This window comes from Neolamprologus multifasciatus, chromosome 17, assembly GCF_963576455.1.
Source record: "Neolamprologus multifasciatus chromosome 17, fNeoMul1.2, whole genome shotgun sequence".
Lineage (NCBI taxonomy): Eukaryota > Metazoa > Chordata > Actinopteri > Cichliformes > Cichlidae > Neolamprologus > Neolamprologus multifasciatus.
This window is the reverse complement of record NC_140455.1, coordinates 4,840,167-4,868,005: the sequence shown is the minus strand read 5'-3', so window position 1 is coordinate 4,868,005 and position 27,839 is coordinate 4,840,167. Positions and strand designations below refer to the sequence as shown.

The window sequence follows — 27,839 nt, the reverse complement described above, 5'->3', positions numbered from 1 at the left end:
TGATGCAACTCACTGTGGGAAAGCTGTTAATAAAATGAATCTGTGACACATGCAACACATTCACAGAGGAAGAGAACACAAAGGGAGGACACGCAGAAGCTGTGTTGAAGTCAGAAATCCCAATCTTTATTCAAAAACAGGCGGTGGTAACAAACAGGAAGACAAGCAGTCCATCAAACAGTCTACAGGGTCAAACATTCAGAGAATTCAAACAGCAGTAAAAAATAACTGGACTCTGAAAAACTTAAAGCAATGTGTGACGCAATAAAAGGAAGCAGCGCAGTATATTCACTGAATTATCATCAATTACAAAAGAGAAAAACGACGATTTCTAAGGATTATTTTCTTAAATGCAGTTAGAGTGTGGCTGGTAAAGATGGAAACATACAGAATGTAAACTGTGTGAGTTTGGTGAACTTTGTTAGTAACAGATGAGGTAAAAAAAAAAAAACAAAACAAAACAGACAAAACACAGAAAGAGGCTCTCAGTATTCACGAATAATTAGAAAGCATCTAAACATTCTGGTCGTGGATTTTTACAGTCTTAGTTCCGCGTGCTGTCATCATTATAATCATCATGATCAATGGCGAGGTCCTGAGGTGGGTGGGGCTGTCTCTGATGATGTCACCATGAAGGAACAGCATCTGGCACGTGTTGGTGAAACATCCCAGTACACTGGTGTAGTTTCCTCTCCAGCTGTTTGACATTTGACACTTCAACATTAAGGGGAAGAAGAAGAAACAGTGTTAGGTCAGGTGACCACATGGTTTCTAAAATAACTGACAGGAAGTAACCAGGCCGTTAGAAATGGATGGCATGTGTTTAGAGTTACTGTAGTTGGGTAACTCTACTTACCAAAAGCAGAAGCACACAGATGAAGGATCAGATGCTGAATGTTGCAGGAACATGCTCCTGTGTGGTGATCATTCAATGCTGCTCCGGCAGGTTAGACAGTCCAAGACTGATATGCTGCCCATCTGAGAGTTTGAAAACACACATGCAAAGATTTATTTTGTATTACAGTCAAAGTTGGATGTTCATTTTTGTCCTTTAAAAATGTTTGTGTATTTGAAAGCACTAACATTTAAGGATGACTTGGATCGTCTCCTTTAAAGGGGAGACAAGTGTATCCACTGATCTACGTCACTTAAACTGGATGATGACTCCTCTCTCCCTCACTCATAAACACTCCTAATATAACCAAGCAAATAAATAATATTGAAGATTTACTTACATCATTACAAAAACAGCAAAAACATCTCCCTTCGATTCTATTTCTCCATTCCTGCTGAACATCAGGCAACAAATATCCCAGTAAATCACAGTAAAATGTAAAGCACATATTTTCTTTGTCTAACCTCTGCAGAGCCTCTGTCAAGAAAAACATATCTGTAAGCATAAAACAAATATACATTTCACAACACGTCACTGGACAAACCTTGGTCAGTTGATTTCCTCTGTGCAGTGCAGACGAGCATCGGTCAGCAAGTCAAAGTGGTGAGATGGACTGGTGTCCTTTGTGACTCTGCTAGTTCTTCTGAGGAAACACCACCGTCTCTCCACACCGTCACCATCTGTGAGCACAAACGGCCGCTCTGCCAGCATGTAGGAAATCACATATCACACACACAAGGGTGAAGAAACATCAGAGCTTGAGTTTGGATACTTTAGATCTAAACAGATCAAACTAGCTCTTAGTTTCAACAATCAGACAAACAATGATACCAAACTGATTCTGTATGAATACAATATGGTATTTTCAATACAGGTGTCAAATTAATTTATTAAAACTAATACAGATATATGTTTTTTTTTTGATAAATTAGTTTGTTAAATTATAAGAATATATATATATATTTTTTTTTCATTTAACAACTGAAAGAAATTAAATATTGAACAAAAATATATTGTCACATTCTGAGCATGCTCATCATGCTGACAGACTTGAAGTTGAAGATAATTATAGGGAAGAAACTTCTCTTTTTCATCCGTTTAATCAAACGTTTGATGCCTCAGCTGTCTCAGTCCTATAGCGTCCTGCAACTATAACTAACCTGAAGCTTGGATTTGGCTGCAGGTGCCCCTGTACATCCTTCTCAACATGTGGGTACCATTTAATCACACTTCTTCCTGAGCTTTGCTTCATCACAAGACCAAAGGTGGCGTCCCGTGTCACAGTCTTATCATCATCCAGAAGAAACATTTGAAGAAACATCTTGGAGAAGAAACATTTACACGCCTCCTGGTTTTGTTTTCTGATCCTGCAAAAAGACTGAGGACAACAAAGCCCAGAGAACACGAGATACACAACATCCAACATTCAGACTCAACAGCCTCCATAAATGAAGAGCACCAGGTTGGTTCAGTTATAGTAGATATAAGCATACTTCACATTACTGGGTATGAATAATAATGAGGAGGTAAACTTTGAAGATGCAGAGCATGATGTCATCACACTGTAAACAAACATCCACCAGGCTTCTTTGTTAGCAGAGGTGATGGTTCTCCCATCAGGGATCAGTAGAGTGTATTGACCTGTGGTATAAGCAGCAGTCACTGAAATATTACTGTTTCAGATAAGAAATCTAGCACATAAAATCCAGGGTGGGAGGGATCTCTGCAAACTGACTTACCTCTGCAAGTGTGAAGCTCAACAAAAATCTGACTCTCCAGTCACAGACAAACAAAAACCTCCAGCTGGGAGATAGAAAACGCTGTCTGGGTCTTGCTGGATGTTGCTGGTCAGAGTCCCACATTAGCAGAGTGCTTCCTGGTCCCACTGACCCATGTGCACAGTGACTGTGGAGAACTGTTCTGGAAAATGGAAAAGAGAATTAAAATAACAAAAAGCCAAACAGGATTTCCACAAAGCCTCTCTTGGAATCAGCAATAAAAAAAACACTGGTTCATATTTCAATTAAATATGAACAGGTTCCTTAAAAGTACACAGTTCAGATCTGATTTAATTTAATTTCCTTCACACAGCACATTTGTCCAGGCTGACAGGTAAACATAGAATTAATCTCAGGTAACATGACTCATAGTAGAGATTCAGTAAGAAAGATTGCTAGCTCTAATATTATTACCACACAATCCAAGGACAAAACAGCTCAGATTTCTAGAACTATTTAAACAAATGTCTTCTGAATATTCAATTCAGGTTCACAGTGAGAGGGTGGGGGGTGTCGTGGAATTTTTTAAATAAAGTCTGCAACACAGAAAGAGCTGTGATCAAGCTATTTATTACTGCGCACAGGAGAGCCAACACACATCAAACATCACAGTTCAGTCATGTCAGCGCTGCCACAGAAGTGGTGCTCCTACTCCTTTATGCATTCCAAGGAAGAGGGAGGAAGTTACAAACTGATCCTGTAAAGCACCTGTAAAGGGAGTTGTTTTCTCAAACTGCTGAAGTAAGTTCATCTAGTTTTAGAAACTTTCACTGAACAATAACAGTGTCACAACTAAGCATATGCATAAGCACTTAAATACTTTAAATGAGAATAATAGAAAATTTCTTTTACAGAGGCTAGAGCCTGTCCCAGTAGTCACAGGTAGAGCACACCTGGACAGGTACCAGTCTGTCAGAGGACTAACACAGAGACCGATATCAGAGTAACAAATCTATTTAAAATTAATATAAGTTTGTTGCAGCTGTATGTATGAACATGTGTTTCTGTGCTCACAGTCCACCTCTCAGGAATCTGCATTTCATTTTTAGTCTACGTTAAACAGACCTCACAAAAGGCTGGATCAGTAGTCTGATTTAAGTACGATACCTTTGGCCAGGGATTAATCTGGTGCATCGCTTCACTGCAGTCTTACGTATTTTCCCCACACCTGAATTAAAAAAATACTGATATATACAAATAACAGCTTCAGCTGATGCAGCCTGACTCAGTCCTAAATGTTCAGCACACAGAGACACAGAGGTACTGTTTAAAGTTCAGTATTAACTTGAGTCACTGATCATTTGCAGTATTACAGAGTCTGGCCGTCTTTGCATGATGTCCACGTCACTGTAAGTTTCTAGCTGACTCTCAGGTGTGACAGGTGTGCCAGCAGGAAAGAGTAATAATAACCTGCATCCTGAGGTTTGTCATGCAGGATTAAAGGAGCCAGGCTTTGTTCACACAGCTAGGATTGTACTTTACACTGACCCTGGGTCAGTATAAGTATCATACAGTTTAAACGAAGCACTGAAACTTGCACATATTTATTATAGATGCACTGAAGCTAATCGAGATATTTGCTGTCAATCTGTGGCTGCGATTAAACACTTTACTGGAAACTTTATTAACTAGTAACTTCATCAGTCATGACAGAAGCTAATATTTCTGTGCTAACATCGTTTAAACCATTGACTGTAGAAAACATGGACGACGCGACCCCTCCTCCTACCATTGTGCAAAAATGAAGCCAAAATACCCGCTTGTGGAGGCTGCCATCTTGCAAATTTGGAGCCAGAGTCTGCGCAGTAGTGACTTGAGGTGGAGCGACTGTGTAACGCTCCCGCCCACACACCCGCTGGACGTGACCGCAAACACGCCCCCCTACACTTTTTACGTAGCTCGGTTTACCGCGACTGATGACTCCTGTAAATAAGGTAAATACAACCATGTCACTGTTATAAAAAAGACACACAGCTCATCATCTTATAGTTCTAAAATCACTCTGTTGTTAACTCATTAGTTAGATTAGCCGCTAGCATACGCACTGTGTTGGAGGCTTGTTGCTAGCTAGTTAGCGATGCTACACACCTGCTACTCTTAATAGTCTTCAACACTTGTGTTTTTATTTTATCCATTTTTAGACAGCGATGAGATCAGCTGCACACTCTACAGAGGCCCAGAGTTACTGTTAATATCAAAAATATAATGCTGTCCTTTGTGATTTTAACATAAGACTGTGAGTGTAATGGATCTAAAACTGTTTAAATCTCTACAGCCTGGTAACATGGAGACTTTAAAAACAGCAGCAGGTTTCAGTAGTGTAGTCTAATTTGTTCTTTTCATTTAATAATAGAGTCCATATTATATCAACAGCTACATTCACCCTGGAGAGAAACTAGTGAGGGAGACCATCAGGACCAAGCTGGGTTTCTGGGTCCAGAGGTTTGGAGAAACTTCTTCCCTTTCTTTCATCACAGCTGTCCTGTGCCATAAGTTCTGTTGACCCGCTGTAAGAGGCATCATTTAAGAAACACCAGGAAGACTGAAGCTCATGGCATTGATCAAGCAGGACTCATGATCTTCACCAGCAGCTCCCTCACAGGGAAATCTTCAGCACTCCTCCGTAGGCCCGCCCCAGGAGGTCTCATCAACACTGTGATGAGACCTTTGGTTTGTGTAATGTAATAAATACTCAGATACTCCCCAGAGGCTCCGGACTTTTACATAAAGATATTCAGTCCTGTAGAAAGTTATATATTTAAAAATATGTGATCCTCTCTGGTTACTCTGGTATGAATAACTCTGAATCACTTTATGGTAAATAACACACTATCTGCAAAAAACTGTGAAAGAACTCCAGATGACAAGTTTGTAGTTCAACATACAAGTGACGACCTTTGACCTTCATCAGGTTTTATTTAATTGTGTTAGAGAAAATCTCATGTGCTCTTCATGCAGCTGAGTACATCAAGTGTTTAAAACAGAAGCTGTGCAGGTCTGAGATCAGCAGCTTTGTGAGGTCCTGTTAATGGTGATATATAGTGACACAATTACATGAGTGATTAATCCTTTTGACTTTTTGTCTTTAACTTTATCAATAAAGCTGCAGCCTTCACTACAGCACGTGTGGTACTTTAACCTTTGCACTGTTTTCATCAGTTCATTTGCAGTTAACATGTGAACATGTTGGATGATCTCTCTGCTGTCACTGGGTGGTGCTGAGGTCTGAATCTGAGGGCAGCTCCTGTAATCACAAAGACAACAGAACCATCAAACTCAGATATAAATTTTATCCCTATATATTGAAATAAAGCTGATTTCTTTAGTAAATTCATTCACCTCCACAGCTAAACGAATCCTGACAGCCGAGTGCTCATCTTAGCTAGCTAGGTCTCAGGAGCTAGCTAAGGACGGTAGTTACGGATTAGCTTACAAACACGTTTAACTTACCGAAAAAGTGCGGCGGGGCCTCGGGTCCTTCTGTCGGGTAGTCCAGTTTACTGAAGAACACCTCAGGCTGTCAGGTTAAAACACTCGGTCGTGTTTTCGTAGCGTAAACGCTGGGCGTCCTCTCAGAGCCTACGCTCTATCTGCTATTCCCGAACAGAGATACGCAAGTTTCTCCGTGACTGCAGCTGCCAGTCAAAGCTCTTATGATGACGTTTCACCCCACTTTAACATCACCGCGGTAGGAATTAAAATCAAACTTATGGGAAAGGAGACCCTTGGACATCAATCAGCGTGATGAGAACTATTGAAAACAAAAGAAAGAATCTTTGGAAAAAAATTATCTAAGGAGAATTAATTTATTTTAGTCTGACCCCAGTCCCATCCGCTAACATGGAGAAGGCGGGGTTTATGACCTATACTGCAGCCAGACACCAGGGGGCGATAGAGACGTTTTGGCTTCATTTTTGGGGAGCTGTTACGTCGTCCATGTTTTGTACAGTCAATGGTTTAAACAGTAACAGCTTTACTCCAATATAAGCTAACGTTTACACGTAACTTTAAGCTAGCACATTAAGACGGTAAAACACGTAATAATATCTACAAATGCATCTTAAAGCTGTTATATTAGCACTCGGTGTATTACTAACATAACCACATTAACATTATTGACACTCGCTGACTTTTAATAGTCATTCTATAAATGCTGTCCGTTTAAACGGTCTTACCTGTAAACACTGCGGTATCCACCGGATTCCAGCCAGAGTGGATTCTGGAGTCTTCCCACGCTCCTGTTAGTGATCCTCCATCTGGATGGATGATAACAACCTTCTGAACAATCTAGCAGGAGATGGCCCATATCTATGGGACTGATTTGTGCTAATAACGCCCATTGTATGGACTGATAACAGCCAAAGCGGGTGAATAAAGTCACCCAGTTGCTAGCTGTGCCATTACCCAGCATACATCACTCCCTCCATAAATGCAATAAACGATACAAAAGTATTGTTCTACCTGTTTTTCAGGTAGTTGTTTACATTATATAATTTATTGTGTTCAGTATACGTCACTACAATGTGATTTCAGAAATATTACATTATGTTTGGCTTTATGCGACTCAGATAACCACTTTTCTTTAAGCAGTCGCAGGGGACCGCGCACAGTGTGTCCAAAAACTAAGTCAGCCGGACTAAATCCAAGGGATTCCTGAGTGGTTTCTCTAACAGCAAAAAGCAAAAGTGGAAGTCCCTCCTCCCAGTCTTTACCTGATTCAAGGCAGTATTTGCGCAACATGGTTTTTAGGGTTTGATGAAATCGTTCCAGTGCACCTTGACTCTCTGCATGATAAGGGCTGGACGTTTGATGTTTAATTTTTAACTCCTTCAAAACCTGGGCAAACACCTGTGACATAAGGTTTGTTCCCTGATCAGTTTGAACAACTCTGGGTAACCCAAAAGTTGAAAAGAATTTTGTGAGGGCTTTCACAACGTTCTTTGCCTTTAATGTACGTAATGGGATTGCCTCTGGAAAACGAGTGGCAGCACAACGGGCCCACACAGTCCAACCGAACTCTCCCAAACGGCTCACCCAGCGCTGGAATCGGGTGAAGAGGCGCTGGCAGAATCGGTTTATTTGGCTTTCCCACTACCTGGCATGTATGACATGAGCGACAATATTTCACCACATCCGATTTTAGTCCAGGCCAAAAGAAGTTACGTAGTACACGGTGATACGTCTTTTTGACCCCAAGATGTCCAGCTAAGCTGGCATCATGCGCGAGACTGAGAATCTGGAGTCTATATTCCTTTGGCACCAGAACCTGATTCACCCTATGTAAATCAGTTGAGTCAGGAGACCAAGATCGCAACAGCACACCGTTGTCAAGGAAATATTTTACTGGAGCTTTAGATCCCTCTCTGTCCACAACAAAGGTAAAACAAGGCACCCTGCTGTGCTTTGATCAACATTTCTTTGGTCATATTCAAGTTCTGATTAATGTCTTCAGGAATCATTTCAGGAACGTCACATGTTGAGATTTTACAGAATCAATGGGTGACACGAAAGAGTCGTTTTCATCAAGCGTAGCCATAAACGACCCCGACAAATCCACAATCTCACCCATTTTATGAGCCTGCGCATGAGTAATTGCGCACGCAGGAAACACCTCTGAAGCAGGAGAGTCTGAGTCAGCAGCAAGGGCAGGAACATCAACAACTTCTGGCGGGGGAAAAACATGTCTACCAGCTAGATCATTACCAAGAATGAAGGAAACTCCTTCGATTGGTAATCGCTGGCGCACGGCGACTTTAACGTAGCCCGACACTAATGGCGAATACAGGTGTACCATATGCAGAGGGGCTTTGGTGACACTCCTTTTTATTCCCCACACTAGTATGTCAGAACCACAGGATGTTTTTTCAGACAAAGGCAGCACAGACTCTAGTAAAAATGAGTGGTACGCACCCGTATCTCTAAGAATCGTGACCGGTGTCGTGCCAAAGTAGGTATACCCGACAGAATTTGTTTCCCGTGTGCTGGGAGCACGCAGCAAGTACTGATGTTTTCATTTTGTGAAAAAGTGAAATTACATCATTACATTACCATTCAGTTTGAGGGTTACAACAGAAAATTATATATTTATTGCTCACGGGGTATCAGATGGGATTATTTTAACAAACCATTAACATTTTGGCTGATAACTATTCTTATTCTCCTGTAACTTTACTATATAAAGAGCTAAATCCTCCAAAGTTTCAGGAGTAATGCGTCATAATAAGAAGTGTTTGTGAACAAAAAAATCAGCAATGTGGGATACTGTTTGTCCGTGATTTACACAGGGGGAACAAATTGTGGCAGGATCAGCCTGATATTATCTGTATCCCACTATAACTTCGTTGTATAAAGAGCTAACATCTCAAAAATGTCAGGAGTAGTTAGTCATTATAAGAAATGTTTGTAAACTAAAAATCAACAATGTGGGATACTGTTTGTCTGTGATTTGGACAGTCCAGCGTGTGCTCCCGATGCAGGGGAAACAAATTCTGTCGGGGATACCTAGTTTGGCACGACACTGGCAAACACTTTTTAAACTCCTCCAGCAAAATAAGAGTTTTCAACTCTTCCACGGTTTTAACTTTACATGAACAGCACCATTTCTCAAACAACACATTCTTTTCTCGCGCAAACTCAAAAAAAGTCTGGTTAGCAGTTTTATTAAGATTCCTGAATTTCTGCCGATATGCTTCAGGGACAAGTTCTTACGCCTGCAGCACAGTTTTCTTAAGAGTTTCATAATCTAAACTCTGCTCAATAGACAGGCTTGAACACACTTCTTGGGGTTTTCCCACAAGCTTACACTGGAGTAAGAGGGCCCAAAACTCCTTCGGCCACTTCAAAGCAGCGGCTATGCGCTCGAATGCACTAAAGGAGGAGTCTACCTCAGACTCGCGAAACGGGGGAACCAACTTGATGTGCTTACTTATATCAAAACTAGCAGAAGAAGAAACACTTGTGCTTGATGACGTTGGGGAACCATTAGCTGAGCCCTTTTCAAGCTCAAGAGCTCTGATACGGAGATGCATAGCTTGCACTTCCAGCTCCCTGTTGCGGGTCTCCACCTCTCTTATGCGGAGCGTGAGGCGCAGATCCTCAGTGGACGTACCTTCCCATATGGAAAAGAAATAGTAAAAACTTATATGATTTAACTCATGAAAGTGGCCACTTTCATGAGTTAAATCATATAAGGCTTACATGATTTACTCATGAAAGTGGCCACTTTCTCATTACTTTCATATATTGTTTTAGTAAGTATCCAAAACATGCAAGTTTCATTATATAATTTTTCAAGGGATTTTATATCTGTTTTCACTCTTGTATGCTTTTCATACAAGTTTCACACAAGACAGATACAAACTTTATAAGATTTATATATATCTTTTCCGTATGGGTTCACTGGATTCAGAAATCATGGAGGAGCACCTGCACACTCAAATTTACATATAATTACGACAACAGTCGTAACACACCATAGAAACACATGACAAGCAACAGGGACGGGTAAAAGGTGAGAGACAGCCAGTGTAGACAGCACATCCGGGCCAGCAGCATATGCGCTGGTGCCCTTTGATCCACTGTTTGCATCGGGAGGGAATAAGCGTCGAAGGCATTAGGAAGGGGAGGGGGGATGAGTGTATATCTCCGTGTGTGGAGGAGTTTGACCGAAGTAACTTCGTTCAAAGGTTCGTGAGAAGCATCTCTTTGAAAACAGCGTCTTTGACGGTGAGTTGAATAAAAGTCTGATGTTAAAATGCTCTGAGAGGCACTTTAACAAGCTGCAGCACCTGATGGAGCTGATGTGTTCATGTGCGGTCATGCAGGGGGATGTATTGTATGTACAGCATTTATTTCTAGTCTACCACTTACTCTAAAATTAACTAGACGAATAAAACTCTGGTATTCAGTCTGCTGCTAGTGTTAACATTTACACTCCACAAAGTGTTATTTGTGCAGTTTTACACATGTTTTGAAACATCCTTAAGGTGTGAATAAACAGATTATTCATTAAGAGCCGAGAATATTCTGCTGTTAATTATAATTAACTCACTTTAGCTTGATTGGCAGCTTGAATTTGTGGCTCTGGCTCTCCCGACTGTGGTGAACACGGATAGTTTATAGTGCTGAACTTTGACTGGACCGCTGCAACACTTCTCTTCTCTGCAGCCATGTTATGTAGATGTTTTTATGTGCTTGGTATCATTGGTGGGGATAGGTTAATGGATAATCCAAATTGTCACTAGGTGTGAATGTGAGCGCGAATGGTTGTCTGTCCCTGTGTGTTGGCCCTGCGACAGACTGGCGACCTGTCCAGGGTGTACCCTGCCTCTCGCCCTATGACAGCTGGGATAGGCTCCAGCGCCCCCCGCGACCCTGAAAAGGAGAAGCGGAAGCGAATGGATGGATGGTATCATTGGTCTTCATTTAGTAACAATGTGCTGTTTGATTGTGCCGTTGGGTTTTGAAATTAATTTGAGTTTTGGTCATTTTTTGTTTAATAATTTTAGAGCCTCTTTTCAGTTGCATGTATAAGTTTTGGTCTCGACGTTCATGTTAATCACTCTGTCTGTCTGTGGGTACATATTTCTTCAGCTTTTACAAACATGGAATTGTCATATATTTTATGGGAGTGTGTCATAAAGATAACGGTGTAATAAGACCCAGTTTGTCTGCACATTGATGCAGTCAACCACACATGTATGAGAGACAGAGCTCACACTCTACCAATAAACATTATGGAAACTCTGACATCTGCTCCATAATGACACTTGTTCAGGAACCGTTGATACCACATTTTAATACCTTAAGCATAATTTATTAATATCCAGTAATTTGGGGGAAGAATGTTATGGATATCTGAAATAACACAGATGTAGTTCCAACACAAATCTCTATCCTAATAAAGAAACACAAACAATCTTTTTGATAGTTTTTATGTATGAACATAAAGCTGACAACATGTAGCAAAGATAACAAGCAGCACAAAGACATCTCAACGTCATCACCACAGCGGTTCCAGGCGGAAACGTGAAGAATTAGAGAGGCTACACGTCTGACTGCTCAACTTTGAATTTTCTTCCTCCTGAAATGTTCTGACTGCCGGTGCTGTGGTCAGCATGCACTCAGCGTCATCTTCACACAAGCACATCCGTATAACTGACAAAACACGATCCTTGTGTTCAGTCATATCAACTCAACAGAGAAGATCAGAATCCTGAAACTTTCCATCACACGGTGCAGTTCAGGATTAAAACTATACCGGAGTTCAGGTGAGGTAACCTTACGGATGTTGTCAAAGGAAAATTGTTTATAGTGAGATCAGCTACATGAAATGTGCTCTTTTATTTAGCACTAAGCAAATGTCTACGTGACTTATGACGTGTACTTTTGTGATGATGAACTTATTCAGCTACTAACCGCTTCCTGTTTTCAGAGAACATTCAGATGTAGAAAAGGAAAAAACCCGTTGCTCTGAGTGACGTTGTTATCTTTGTACACACACACAGACAGACAGACACTGATGGGGCGCAAGTCTTGCATCCATGACTGCCCTCGCGAGTAAAGACAACTGCAGTGTTTGTTTTCTAACTCAGGTGTCTTGGCTGAAGAACTGCGGGGTGATTTTTAGAAATCCCCTGTCAGATGTCGTTGTGCAGTGTGGAGAAAAGCAGGGCTTAGGTTTAAGGAACATAATCGTTTGTTTGTTAAGCCAACGATCAGCTGATGCGCGCTGCTTTTTCAATATTCACTGTTATTTGTGGATCTAGCCTAAATGAATTCAGAGCTGTATAACAGATTTACAATCTACTACAGAAGATGAAGCTAGTAAAACAAAGCTAGGGTCTAACCTTACAATATAAAGTTCCTCGAGGCCTCTGTTTCTGTGACTTGGTGGTACATAAATAAAACTGAACTACAAACTGATAAAGATGAGTGAATCAGCATCGTCACTTTCAGCCTGCCCTGCGACAGTCCAACACTGTGCATCACTGTAAACTAAACAGCAATGCTGCAAACTAGCTGGTTTAGCACTAAACTGCTTAGTACACATTTTCATGCAACCTTTTAATAGCATGATTTTGACTTTGTTAACTACTAGAAGACTAGAGGAAATATTATATTAATGGAAACAAAAACACTCCCTACATGCCTTTTTTTTCCTCTGTATTTTTTTCATTTTTCTGCTTTGCTTAAATTTTTATTTTCTTTCTTTTTTTTTTTTCTTTCATTGCTTTTGTATGGATATTTTAGTTGGTTAAATACAGAAAAAAGAAAAATACATGTAGTGACAAATTGTTGAAGTTGGTGGTGTTGTACAGTGATTCCTAAATGTCAATTAAAAAAAAATAAAAATAAAAATAATAGCACAAAACCAGCTGAAGTATACTTCAAAACTACTTTGTAGTTTTGCTCCACAAAAGCTTAATCCAGCAACAGATCGTGTGTATATGAAATACCTGATTTAAAAACAAATAGAAATGATTATTAGCATGTGACAAATAAGATTTAATGTTCACAAAATGTGACTTGCTGAGCAGTCTTATCTTTGAAAATGATATCTTCCTCTTCTGTCCTTTATTTCTTTCAGCCTCTGTCAGTGCGCCCCAGGGCAGCTGTGGCTACAATGTAGCTGCCATCACCAGTGTGTGAATGTGTGGATGACTGTAGTGTAAAGTGCTTTGGGGTCCTTAGGGACTAGTAAAGCGCTATACAAATACAGGCCATTTACCATTCTTATATCACTCTTCATCTCTAGGTTGCCTGTGGAACTGTAGGTAGTACTGTACTGCTAGCAGGCCCCGGTGTAACTGCAGGAGCAAAGAGTTATCACGAAACAGCATTACAGGAAAAGGTGCAGTAGCATTATAGTAGAGTATGCAAAACGTAGCACTATCTGCCATCTAACACATTTTGGTAATTATAGACAAAAAGCAGAACTAGGTGATGAACTTGTTGTACGTCAAGACTCTGTATATAACCACTCACGCCATATAGGGATAAAGACAAGTGTAGCAAAGGAGACAGAATCAAAGTGTAGCACCATAAAGGAAGGATTGATTGTTAAAGATAGACGGAGATGTTTTGATCAAAAGTGTGTATGAAGGGTACAGGAACACAGAGTACTAAATAACAGAAAAAGTAGGCACTGAATTAGAAATTTTGAAGAAGTATAAATGTAAGAGATCAAGGGACTGTCCCCCGAATCTGCACGCTTTTAAATGTTTTATTTTCAAATTTTATTTAATCACAACAAAAGTCGCCTCAAGGCACTTTATATTGTACAGGAGATCGTAAAATAATAAATACAGAGAAAAACCCAACAATCATATGACCCCTATGAGCAGTTAATCCAAAATGCTGCAGCAAGAGTCCTGACAGGGACTAGAAAGAGAGAGCAGATTTCTCCTGTTTTGGCTTCCTGTTAAATCCAGAATTCAAAATCCTGCTCCTCACATACAAGGTCTTAAATAATCAGGCCCCATCTTATCTTAATGACCTTGTAGTACCATATCACCCTATTAGAGCACTTCGCTCTCGCTCTGCAGACCTACTTGTTGTTCCTAGAGTATTTAAAAGTAGAATGGGAGGGAGAGCCTTCAGTTTTCAGGCCCCTCTTCTGTGGAACCAGCTTCCAGTTTGGATTCAGGAGACAGACACTATCTCTACTTTCAAGATTAGGCTTCAAACTTTCCTTTTTGCTAAAGCATATAGTTAGGGCTGGACCAGGTGACCCTGGATATGATTGCTGGGTTTTTCTCTGTATGAATTATTGTAGGGTCTGCCTTACAATATAAAGCGCCCTGAACTGACTGTTGTGATTTGCTGTATAAATAAATTGAACTGAATTATTTCTGTTGACAGTCCTTGAACAAGCAAACTGTATACAAACCAAATGAATCATATATTAAAGTGTTTTTCAGCTTCGCTCCCAAATTGGTTGAAATATGGGTTCATTCTTTCTTTCTTTTTTTAACTGTGTTAAAGTTGTAATCCTATTGATAAGGAGAAATTTGAGTGTCCGTAGAAAAAGAAATGGACTAATGTTGGTGATAGAGAAAATTCTCAATGCAGATAACTGAACTGATGTAGAGTATGAGATGTATTTGTTGAGCAATGTGCATAAAGGGATTTATAATGGTTCACATTCATTTGAAGAATTTAGACCTGAGCTCATATTGTAAACCAGACGTTTGTCCTCCATGTGTACATTGTTCTTTACCTTCTGAAGTTATGCCAGTGCCATTAGCTATCTCATATATTTTATGGGAGTGTGTCATAAAGATGTAGTTGCCATAAAGAAGCAGCTGAAGGTCAGGTAAACGTTAACATTACCAGAAACCAGGTCAGTTTGGACGACACCTTTGAAACTGTGAAAACTCACAAACAAATAACTAGTCAGTTAATACCAGCAACCAGAGTAATACTAGCAACCAGAGTAATACTAGCAACCCATTTTCATTGATCTGACCCTCACGGGTGGATTAAAAATCCATCTCAATAGAAATGTAGGTTAACTTGGTCCTCCAACAGCCTCACTGTACAAAACTTACAGACTACTCCACACGACTCCTACACATGAGTACAGCTTTTGAGTCACTTTAGGAAAAGTAATCAAATCTGGGCTGAATAATGACATTTGGGCTTTTTTACTTGTACTTAATTATCAAATTTGACCCCAACAGCATGTAAGGATTAATGCAGCGTCCTTTTCAGTATCTGAAGTCTGTCATTTAAATCAAACTGATTGTAAGATCCTTTGTGCTTGCATCAAATACTGTGAGTTAAAACTTCTTTTTGATTTTTAACATTTAGGTGCAATGGCCTCTCAAATAGCAAAGGTGTTGTTGTCATTGGATGCTGAAGCAGTCGGCTCGCTCAAAGAAGGAGTCAATTTCAAGAAAAGCCCAGAGGACGGCAAGTGTTACATCATATTTAAGAGCAACAATGACTTGAAAGCATGCAAAAACCAGTGCAAGCATCAAGGTGGGCTGTTTGTCAAAGACGTTGAAGACCTGGATGCAATGTAAGAACAGATTTCAGAGATTATCTATGGTCGACTTTGGATTATAGCTGACAGAACTCTCTGTTCCTCAGGACTGTAAAATGCACCAAACACAACTGGAAATTAAACGTGTCAACAATGAAATATGTGAACCCGCCCGACAGCTTCTTGCAGGATGAGCTCGGTAAGTTCTGTCTGCACAGTGCCATTTCCTGTATATCTCACTTCCTGCAATGTGAGCTGTGGATCTGAAATCTAAATATGCAAAGCTGCATTATGGGACGTGTGGTTAGCTTGTAACTATAGCTCTTGCCAACTGTAATCGTGAAGCAATGTCAAACTAATTCTTCCCAACAGACATTTTCCATGCTTCACATGAGTGGAGTGTAAACTTGATAATCTAATTTTCTTCTCTGCAGGGTCATTTTCCCCCTCAAACAATAGTAAATATCACCAGTTGTTAAAAGGGACAGCTCTCTTAGCCCTCTGCTTTTATGCCCAGCACTATGCATCTCAGCACTCAGCAACATCGCTGTGTGACTGCACTTGTTCTGATTAATCTGTGTAAAAAGGTATCTCTCTTCCATTTACTTGCATTATCTAAGAGTGTGGTGGTTGAATAAACAATATATATATATTTTAAATCCCAGTTAAACATTAGCCAGCAGCGCAGTTATCGTTTTTGTGCAGGTTTCCAGGAATTCAACAGTGGACATAAATTGCTGTAAAGTACAGGGTGGGCCATTTATATGGATACACCGTAATAAAATGGGAATGGTTGGTGATATTAAAGTCCTGTTTGTGGCACATTAGTATATGTGAGGGGGCAAACTCCTCAAGATGGGTGGTGACCATGGTGGCCATTTAGAAGTCGGCCATCTTGGATACAACTTTTGTTTTTTCAATAGGAAGAGGGCCATGTGACACATCAAACTTATTGGTAATGTCACAAGAAAAACAATGGTGTGCTTTGGTCACCCACTGCTGTACTTGGCCCTGGAGTGTCCTCAGGGAGAGAGGAAACAAGGACAGGGGGCGTAATGGAAGGCCTCTGTCCCAAACCAGGGCCAAGTACAGCAGTGGGCATCCCACTGACTCCCTCACCTGACCGTGGACACTTGCAATCCTAAAGGCAGAGGAAATCAGAAATGACAGACAAATATAAACAATGCAACTTTTAGTAAATGTACATTTATTAAATTTCATTCTTAAATTGTCTTCTTGACAGCACAGATACTTTGTATCTTTTCTTTAAGCTGTCCCACTTCTTTTTGGCCTGCAAGGGGGTGACTTTCCCCTGCAGGCCCATCTTCTCGAGAATAGTCCTGATCACACACAAAAGAATAAGAGAAGAGAGAAAACCATGACAACTATGATAATCCCTAAATCCAAAAGTTTTCACAGCAGAACACAAGAGGAATATCATCTGGACATCACAGGTTCTGTACAGAATGAGGGTTATTGACAAGGTTATTATCGTTAACGAAAACTAACGAAATAACGAAAACTAGAAGTGAAAAAACATTTTCGTTAACGGAAATAAAAATAAAAACAAAAAAGGAAAACTAACTAAAACTATAATGAGTGTTCACAAAACTAACTAAAATTAACTGAATTTATATCAAAAATGTGTTTAGTTTTCATTGATGTGTGCGTGTCATAGAATAGTCAAGGGTGAAAATGAAGTTGAGTTTCCAGATTTTTTTCTTGCTGTGTCTCATTATGCCAGCAGGTGGCAGCACGTTAGTCGAGTCGTCTGTGTCGCTGCTCCGTCCACGCGCAGAATCATGTCAGGAAAAGTCGGGAGCCAGAGTCCAATTTGGGATTACTTTGAATATAACTGTGTTTTGGATAAAGCAAGTGTCTTGTAGTGGAAACAGACAAATTATGAGGGACATTTCTAAAGGGAAAAAATCCCACAAACCTTAAAGTGCACTTGAAAAGCTCACACAAGAAGGCTAACCTAGCTTACCTTGAGAAGGTAAGGGAGCACACTCAACCCTCATCCCCAGAAAACAGAAGCTAACCCCAGGCAAGGCAGCGTGATGCATCCCGAGACAACAGGACGGGGATATCTACACAACTGTGTGAGTCAATTACCTTCAAAACGTTTATCAATTCACTTGAACCAAAATTACGAACACCCGGTGTTCGTAATTTTACGAACACCGGGTGTTCTTAAACAGCTGTTCTTAAGCTGTTCTTAAACAGCTCCTAACGTTATGTGCACACGGTACAGCACAGATTTGTCTGCTTCACTTATGTGTAGCACAGTGGTGCAGTGAACACATCATCAAGCACAAACAATCCAGTGTGAAGATAAAGCAGAATATAATTAATAATAATGTTAATAGTAAAACCTCTTTAAACGTGTTGTTTAATTGAATCCTATAAAATAGTAACTTACATAAATGATGTAACTCAGTAATAAGAAACATGGAAAAGGTGCTATAGTGAAGCTTGTATTAAATACTACTATGGGTAGTAGTATGAATAGCTCTATTTAATGCATCGAGAATAACAGAATGATAATAATATAACTAGGGATGCAACGATACCAATTTTTTCAAACCGAAATGATACCGATACTTGGATCTGAGTACTTGCCGATACTGAGTACAAAAATCGATACTTCTAACACACACACACACACACACACACAAATGCAATGAATTGGAAGACAGGTTTTATTTTATTCTCTGCCGATAAAAAATAAAATCTTAATAAAAATGACCACAAAAAAAATTTCAAGTAAAAAATAAGCACTTCTGTTAAATTATTGCACATTGTAATTTTACAAAATATCACTAAACTATTGGCACTGTCTCAAGCTTTCAGAATAATAAATAAACTGTTTGGAATAAAATAAATACAAATTAGGTTTGAGAATAAAATAAACTTTTAAATTATTGCAGAGTGTCCAATTTCATATCGCAGCTCGAGTATGCTGAGAAGACGGTTCAATCCTCTGTTTTCCACGACCGGCATTGGCTGGTCATCCAGAGCGATAAAAATGAGTCGAGCCTCTATTATTTTAACTGCTCGTGGATTTTCTCTTGACATTTTTCATCGCTTTTCCAAAACCTGAGTTAAAGTTGGCTGTTCCACACTGCTGACATTTTGTTTAGCCTAGCTACAGCAGCCTCCAGTTTCTCTTTTTTATCTGGAGCCGCCAGTCTCACTCGCCTAACCCTGTGCCTGTTTAGCGTGGGATGTCCCCCTAGTGACCAATCTAAAAAACTACAACAGAAATGACAAGCCACCCTCTGATTAATGAAATAAGTTAGTATCGGTTCATGGTATCGGTTAACTTTTACGAGTATGAGTACACACACATTTTACAGTATCGGCCCCGATACCCGATACCAGTATCGGTATCGGTGCATCCCTAAATATAAATGCCATGTAAGGTCAACACCTGAGCTTGTTGTTGCACTCGCAGAGGTCGAAGTGTTGAATGATGGGGGGCTGCAGTTGGTGGAGCTGAGCCCTGTTGACCCCTGGATGGCTGATCCTCGAGAGCCTCTGGAGCTCCAGGCGGGAGAAGTCAAAGTACGTGTTTTGATGTTACGCTTTAGAACAAATATTTAACCCCAGTTTTTCAGACAACACTGTGCATACTACTGTGCTACGCTTATGTTTGGCAAAATGATCTAAAACTTGAATGATCTAAGTAATAATAATAATAATCCTCTCAAATGTTGTCAATCGTGAATGAACGAAGAGTGAAAAGTGCATCGGCTGTCTCCAAAATGACATTTTCTTTGACCTTCCTCTCAGGTGACTTACCTAACCCACGCCTGCATGGAGCTACAGCTTGGTGAGAGAAGGTTCATGTTCGACCCCTGGTTAAAGGGTCCCGCGTTTGCCAGAGGGTGGTGGCTTCTCCATGAGCCTCCAGCAGATGCTCTGGACAGGCTTTGTGGTGCAGATCTCATCTACATCAGCCATATGCACTCAGACCACCTCAGGCAAGCTCTGCCAATGCTGTTAAATATACATACAAAGAACTATTGCTGCTGATTTTATTTGAAGCAACTAAATGACTCAGAGAAAACACAGTACGGTATCTACAAACTGCTCCAGCTGTTCAGTTCATCTGGACAGGAGCACACACTGTATACCATCAAGGCAGAGGGAAATGTTCTTAGATTAAAGGCTGTAAAAGGACTCCACATATACAGGACTGTAATAACAATTCAGGATGGAGAAATATATAATAAAACCAAGACCAGATTACTTTCTTTATGATGCTGTGATATGAGAAACCTTAGAAATGACTGTGCACGTAACAGAATATAATAATAATAATAATAATAATAATTATAATTATAATTATTATTATTATTATTATTATTATAACACTATAATAATATTAATTATAATAATATAATTAATATTATAATTAATATTATTGTATTATTATAATAATATTATAATATTAATTATAATATTATTATAACATTATTATAATATTATTATTAATAATTATAATAATAAATATTATTATAATTATTATAATTATATATAATATGCAAAGACAAATCAAATCATGTAAATAGTTCTATTGGTTATATTGCAGTGAAAAGTATAGAATATAATTACAACTGTCACTGAGATTCAAAAATACATTTCCAGTTTATTCCACTCTGTAGGATAACAAACCTTTAACATGACAGATTTGTATTCCTGTAATTGTTTGTAATTAACAACAAGCTCATTCTGTGAGGAACGATATGAAGAAAGAGGAGTAGCTCGCGACTCCACACAGTAACTGTTAATGTCACTTCTGACTAGAAAAGAAACAAAAGCAGTTTTTGGAATATTAAATAAAATATTTTCTTTCTGGTTAGAAACTTCAGAATCTACAAAGAGTATAATCTTTAGCCTTGGACACTGTTCATGTTGACACAGTGGCGTGCTGACCTGTTGTTTGCTCTGTAGCTATCCCACACTGAAGCTGTTGGCAGAGAGAAGGCCTGATGTCCCCATATATGTTGGTGACACATCCAGACCTGTGTTTTGGTTAGTAGTGACGTGGAGCTCAATCTTCCCCTTAAATTACAGAGGAAATAAATCAAAGTGAGTTTGTTGTTCTGCTGTGACAGGTATTTGAAGCAAAGCCAAGTGAAGCTGACCAACATTAAAGTCGTTCCCTTTGGTGTTTGGCAAAATGTAAGTCACTCCTCTATCATGTGGTCAAGAGTATTTACAATAAACATGTTTGGAAAATGTTGAATTGTAAAATGATTCATTTCATTTTGGGGGAAATATGATGAAGTAAAATGGCTCTTCCTGTCTCAGATTGATGAACACCTGAGATTCATGATCCTGATGGATGGTGTACATCCTGAAATGGACACCTGCATCATCGTTGACTACAAAGGTGTCATTTTAAATAATATTATTACTGATGCTGTGAAAATAAGTCTGATTAGGATATAAAACGCAGTTTTGATTGCAGGTCACATGATCCTCAACACTGTGGACTGCACCAGACCAAACGGAGGCAGGCTACCACAGCATGTGGATGTGATGATGACCGACTTCGCTGGAGGAGCTTCTGGATTCCCGATGACCTTCTATGGAGGGAAATACAGCGGTGAGCCTGAGCTAGGTTAGCTTAGTTAGCGTTTAGCTCCACCCGCACACAGCAGAGTCTAAGTTACAGTCGTTTGACAGACACATGTAGCTCTTTTAGCCACGTAGGAACTGACTTGTTTAACTCATATGTTGTGATCAACAAAGTGCACCAAACTGCTGAGATGAAGCAAATGTTGATGTGTTTCCAGATTCCTGGAAGGCAGAGTTTATCAAGAATGAGAGGAAGAAGCTGCTGAATTACAAAGCTACACTGGTGAAGTCCCTGCAGCCCAGGATCTACTGCCCATTCGCTGGATACTTCGTGGAGGCTCATCCGTCAGACAGGTAGAGTTTGTAAGGAGGTTTGCACAGCAGCAGAGATGCATCAATAAAGAGCACGTTTATGTTCCCTGACAGGAAGAATCCAACAAAGATAGCTGATCTGATGCAGATAGATCCCAAGGTCAAAGCTGATGTGTAGTTCATCTGGGCAACTTCATATTTAAAGAACCCCATCCAATAACTGATAAAACAGAGTCTATATCTGGGATCCTCTTAGTGCCTATTTATCTGTATGAGCTACAGTTTATCTCTGCAAACACGACTCCCCCTCCATGAGCTGCTCCTATTGTACTGAATTGTGTTTATAACTGACAGTAGTTCAGTTTATCATGAGTTTAAAATGTTTTATTGTTTTAGCATTCGTCCAGTCTCCTGTTGCCACTGCTCCAACATTTTTGAAACGTGTTGTTAGCATAAAACATTTAAACTAAAGTTTTATTCTCTGTTTGATGCAATACATTTGTGATGTTAATAAATAAGGATAAGATTAACATGATTTTGAGAATCTAGTATTTACATCATACACAGCATCCCAACTCTTCTGCAGACAGGGTTGTACGACACAGTCGTGGCCCAAACTTTGGACAGTGACGGGACTGCTAATGACTGCTAAGTTACAGATGTAGCGTTTAAATAAACATCAGACTTGTTCTTTGTGTCCTTTTACTTTTCTGTCTGTCTGTACTGTGCGTTGGGTGTAGATACATAAAGGATACTAATATCAAAAACAGTGCAGAGGACCTCAATGCACTCATTAATAAGCTGGCACCAGCCATCAAGACTTGGACACCGCAGCCAGGTGCTGTGCTGGACCTCGGCCTCGCTCTGAGAGACCCCACCAGCAGGTTGGAACAGCTCACATGTTTATGATGAGACTCTTATTCCATCTGTGTAATACAACTACACAAACCAGACATTTAAACAGTAATGTCAGTAGCTAAAAGGCCAGTGAATAAACAGATAAAAACCCTCACCGTCTGCACTGCCAATGTAAAATTCAAACGCTTTGGACAGCAGCTTCAGCCTGTCTTTTTCATCTTTATATAGTTTGTATGCAGTAACTGTATAAAATGACTTTTATTCTTACTGAGTTACAACAAGCTACAGCTACTCAATTAGCTCATGTCAATCAGAAACTCTGATCTGACTGCATGTCCGTGTTATCTGCTGACATCATGTTATTACTTTGTTTGTTATCATCACTACAAACAGCACAAGACAACTTGTAAAAAACTAAAATGATCATATCAATAACACCCAGGTGCTAAATGAGATACTTCCTTTACAACTGTCTTTGCTATGACCACCCATAGTGAGGCCATCATCAATCCACCAGCCAGTGCAAAGCTCTACAAGGACAGCTGGGAGTTCGACTTTTATGTGAACGAGCTGAACAGTGCCATCAAGTCGGACATATTTAAACATCAGAGCTGGATCCAGTTTTATTACACGTGGGCTGGCTTTCAAAACTACAACCTTGTTGTGCGGGTAAATGTTCTGGACGGTTCTCCTGCAGAGCTGTTCTGCAGTCAACATCTGACCTTTGTCTGCATTTACTGTGTTCTCATGATTTTTCCTACCTGAAAGCTTTTCTCTGCTTACTGCTTCCAAAAACCAAATAAAACACATGAGCCTGCAAAAAAGGACTGTAAAAATATTTACTTTGTCCATTTTTATATGGTAGGGGGAGAAAGCATTGAGAAAAAACAAAATAAAAACTATTGTGCGTCTTGACCTTGAGATTGGACCGACAACCCGCTCAGAATGTGCTCTGCCTCCTGCCCCGTGACAGCCAGCATGAGCTGGACAATAAGATGGATGTTCAATAAGGAGAGATCATTAGAAAGAACTGAGCATGATTCATCAATGTACAGAATTCAATTAAGATATTTTGCCATCATAGTCTGAGGGCCCATCGCAGCAGAACGTAATCCCAGCAGTGACAGGGATTAGGGCAGGACCACCCGGGAGTCTGGGTGGAGATGAAGGTGGAGGTTTGGATGGAGCTTGAGTAATATGGGAGAGGCTGAGATGGGGAGTAGGTGGGTTGCATGAAGACGACTGCAGGGGAAAAGAACAGATGAGATTTAAAGTAGGCGGAGCGGAGGATGATTGGACCAAACCAGTGATGTCACAATCGTGACTGTGAAATTGATGTGAAGCTGAGATTAGCCCCAAAAACCTGGGAAGCAGACAGATGTATGACTAAAGATCGTCCGTACTGAACTTATCCAACGAACCAAGCAGTGAGCAATCTGATTATGAATGAAATCTTGTTTTTTCATGCACATAGTAGTGATGTGTGCATCATTTTACTTTCCGTTAACCTTGTAAAATCCAATGAAAAATGTAAAAGTTCAACAAAAATCAAAAGAACTGAGATGTTTTCAGGCTAAGCTTCCTTGTAACTATGCTATGATAGAGACGGGCTTTCAGTGTTTTAAAGCAATAAATACGTGTTTTTTTACACCTGAGCAGAAATTTTATTTTTATATGTTTTTTAATAATCCCTTTCCCTCATGCTACAGCAGCCTCTGTAGTACCTGAGCAGAAGCTGATAATACGCGTGCAGGTAACATCCTGCATTGATGAAATCTAATAAAACAAACGACTAGCTCTATGCTCTGAGTCCTCATCACCACTTCGCTTCCTTCTGTTAACGACCTCCTTCTCTCACTCGTTTTTCTTTTGCATTGCTGTCTCACTCAGAGTGTCTCTGTGCAGGTCATTGAAACAGATGACGAGTTTGAATGCATCACTGACGGTTATGACTATCTGGTGGACTTTCTGGATCTATCGTTCCCCACAAAGAGACCTGACAGAGAGCACGCCTACTTGGAGGTGAGTCACTAAACAAACAGATAACAGGATGTGAATAAAAGTGATTTCCTCATGACTCCCAGCGTATCATGAGGAAATGATCACGTCTGCCATCTAACATCTGGAGCTCGTGGAAAAACTCCTGTTCTGCCCGGATACCTTATTTACATGCTGTTATGCTTCTTCGTCTCATCTAAGATTAAAAACAGGATTGGAGTGATGAGGTACGTGGTGCTGCACGGCTGTCTGTGGGACGACCTGTACATCGGCTTTCAGAACCGCGTCAGCCGAGACCCAGACGTCTACCACCACAAGTAGACGTTTAATCTCACGTTTTCTTTGTCATGCTGTAAATCGTTCGAATAACTATGCTGCACTTTCAGTGTTTTTGAGCTAAACAGGAAGACTTTCATTGATAAATATCTATACACACAGATTTATTTACACATATACACACATACATACACATATCTGATTATACACACAGATCAAAATACACAATACAATTTATTTAGCAAAATATAATTTTGATGTATTTTACTTTATGTAGGAGGAGCACTCAGACACGTGTTTTTACAGCATGTTTATTTTGTTAAGAATATTCATTGCCATTTTCAAGCCTAATAGCTCTTAGCTTAGCTATCACAACCATGTAATGTTGTAAATGGGAAATCCTTGATGCTGCTCTTTTTTGACTAACTTCATAATTACCTGCATATTTAGGGTACGTGTCAGTTACAGCTAAATAACAGTAACTTGTGAATGTATGAACTTTAATCACCTCGTGTTGGCCTCTAGGTTCTGGAAGCACTTCCAAGCAGAGCTGCCACTTTGCAAGCCAGACTGGGAACAGCTCCGAAAACAGGTCTTCGCCATCGATGAGTCGACCATACCTCTCAGGGATACAGGGATGGGAATTAACTGTGCGCTGTCGTGAATTGATTCTGGTTTGATTCTGGATTTGTAAAGATCCAGTTACTGATTTCCTGATTTGATGTAATGCATATTAGCTATGCAGTTCCAATTGACTCACCTGAACAACAGAACATGCTGATTCAATAACTTCTGAAAAATAGGAAGCACATGAGTTGCATGAATACAAGAAACAAGGATGGCTACTAAGCTATGGCGTTATTTTTGTGCCACTATTCTGAGCGCACATAAAAAAAAATTGCAGGTGCAAGTGTTGTATTTTGAGGAGAAATTTATTTTGAGCGAAGAAAAGCTAAATTTCAGTGAACAAACTTCATTGCTGCGTGCAAAAATGTATTTCAGTGTTTGCTATTATCCACACACACACACACACACACAACAGCAGCCCGTCTCGCTCAGTTTTTGCATTTTCGCTCGCTCGCAATGTGTTGTTCGCGCTCTCAACATTTCTGCCCGTGCGCGCTCAACTCTTTCTGTACACCGTTATATTTGTGCTACAAAACCAGCCAATCACAGACTTGGTTGCAAAAAAAATCAGATTTTTGCCAGGGCTCTAGACTAACCTTTTGCCAGTTAGGCGCACCGGCACAAAAGTTAGGCGCACTTAAAGTTTTCAACCGCTTAACACCGCAGTTTTACATGTGCACTTTCTTTTGGGGGGGGGGGGGGGAGTCCATACAGACAATATTCATTTCTAAATTATTAACTAACAATCTTGTGCTTAAAGTGCTTTGTCAATATTGTAGAAAATGTTAAACTTAATCATCATCTCGGCTCCTCTGACGACCTGTTTGCTGCTGCCTGCCGCTGAAAGGCAGTGGGGAGAGGGGACACTTGGGCAGTGCATTTATCGCAGCATATAATGTGTTTCCTGGATACACTGCTGCTTTTTCAGCGTTCAAAGATTGATGGCACCGTGTAGGGGGTTGGCTATGAATTTCAGACGGATCAGGCCTTAACAAAAAAGTTATCAATCGTTCTTTTCATCTTTTCTTATTACAGCTACATCCACTTCTCTCAGGCCTAGGCTGCTCACCAGGGCTGGGTATCATCACTGATTTCTATAATCCATTCGATTCCGGTTCTCAAAGTCCTGATTCGATTCAGTTTAGCCTCAGACAGTCAGAAATATTATAATTCTGATAATTTATCAGCACTGATACATGTGAGACTTCATCAGAATCGTGAACATCACAGCACATGCCTTTGTGTGAAAGTAACGGAGAATAAAACACAGAAAAACATGAAGGAAAATTTCCTGGTCTGGCTTTTTATAGCAGATAACCTTAAAAATATTCTGCAATATTCTGCAGTTTTGCATCAGTTTAAAATGTTTAAATTTCTTCAGTATTGAACAGCAGAAATGAGGCTTTCTTGTCCGAGGTCATTTAAATGAAAAAAAGCCCACAGCGCTGTGAACAACGGTAGACTGGTGGGTAATAAACGAATGAATAATGCAGAAAACAGATTTGAGACGGGAAACTGTTCCTGAAGTACACAGAGAGAGAGAGCTGTGCAGGAAGTGTGATTTTTATTGTGGTGGAAAAAAAAAAGCAGAAGTCAGAGGGAATTCATGACGACATTGATCACATGTGAAGCGTAGTTTGCTGCTTCTTTTGCTGCTGGCTCGGTGAATTTTGGTTGGAGAGAGACAAAACCTGCAGCTCAGAATCAGCGCAAAAAAGACGTAAACACAGAGCGGAGCCGACACATCAGAATCGCTGAGCTCCGACAGCGTGTCCGTCTACGGGCCGTCGGGTGAGAAAGCCGAGAAAGACAAAGCTGATTCTTTTTTTTTTTTTTTTTTTTTTTTGCCTGTCCCGTTTGGCTCTTTTGCCATCAGAATTATTGTCTAAAGGCGAAGAAAGATGCCCAACGGATTTTCTTTACCAAATTGACCATCCCAGCTTTGCCGTAATGGTCCATTTGATTCACCTTTTATTCTTTATTTTATTTTCACTTGCTGAATACGGGACAGACTTGACTGGGGGAAAGAAAAGGGAGAAAGAAAGAGGGAAAGAAAAACAGTTGAGAAGAGGGACGGGGGAGAAGGGCAAAAAACAAAAACCAACAGAATAAGCAGAAAAAAATAATAAATAAAAAAAAAAAAAAAAAAATACATATATCGATCACCTGGATCACCTGTTGAGAAAGAAAAAAGAAAACAAGCAGAAGAAAACGAGAGTAATACAATAAACCACATCACAATGATATATGGGAATATGACAGTAAATACTAAATATTAAACATTATTGTGCAGCACGTAAGATCGACAGCACAGTGTGCATTGAGGTAGGAGCCAAAAAGGGTGTAGTTTGTGTGTGTGATCACCCGTGTGTACACCTGTGAGCATGGACGCGCTTGTTTTCTTAAAAGGTTCCCTCATGTAATGATCTGCTAGAGGGTGTGGGGGGCCACTGCCCCGTCCTCCAGGGCATGAAGCAGGTATGGAGGAGATCAAAACTCCAGACATCCAGAGGCCCCC

The 27,839-nt window shown here is 40.1% G+C and overlaps 1 protein-coding gene and 2 long non-coding RNA genes across 3 annotated transcripts in view; 2 read left to right on the top strand and 1 right to left on the bottom strand.

Annotated features, from left to right (window-relative positions):
- The window catches only part of LOC146498779 (uncharacterized), a 319,599-nt gene that overhangs the window by 284,460 nt on the left and 7,300 nt on the right, over positions 1-27,839 (top strand). The gene's annotated exons all lie outside the window — the stretch shown is intronic.
- On the bottom strand, positions 118-3,581 carry LOC146498781 (uncharacterized). The gene is made up of 4 exons (XR_014870423.1): positions 2,635-3,581; positions 2,056-2,536; positions 857-1,596; positions 118-714 (listed from the first exon to the last, which is right to left on the bottom strand). It is a non-coding gene; the product is annotated as an uncharacterized LOC146498781 (long non-coding RNA).
- LOC146498780 (cytidine monophosphate-N-acetylneuraminic acid hydroxylase-like) lies at positions 13,634-27,138 on the top strand. The gene is made up of 14 exons (XM_085138970.1): positions 13,634-15,697; positions 15,769-15,860; positions 19,119-19,228; positions 19,457-19,647; positions 20,621-20,701; positions 20,785-20,851; positions 20,981-21,062; positions 21,141-21,278; positions 21,469-21,604; positions 22,303-22,446; positions 22,915-23,089; positions 24,326-24,442; positions 24,620-24,735; positions 25,220-27,138. The coding sequence occupies exons 1-14, from the start codon at positions 15,492-15,494 to the stop codon at positions 25,356-25,358; spliced, it is 1,794 nt and encodes a 597-aa protein (XP_084995096.1). The 5' UTR covers positions 13,634-15,491; the 3' UTR covers positions 25,359-27,138.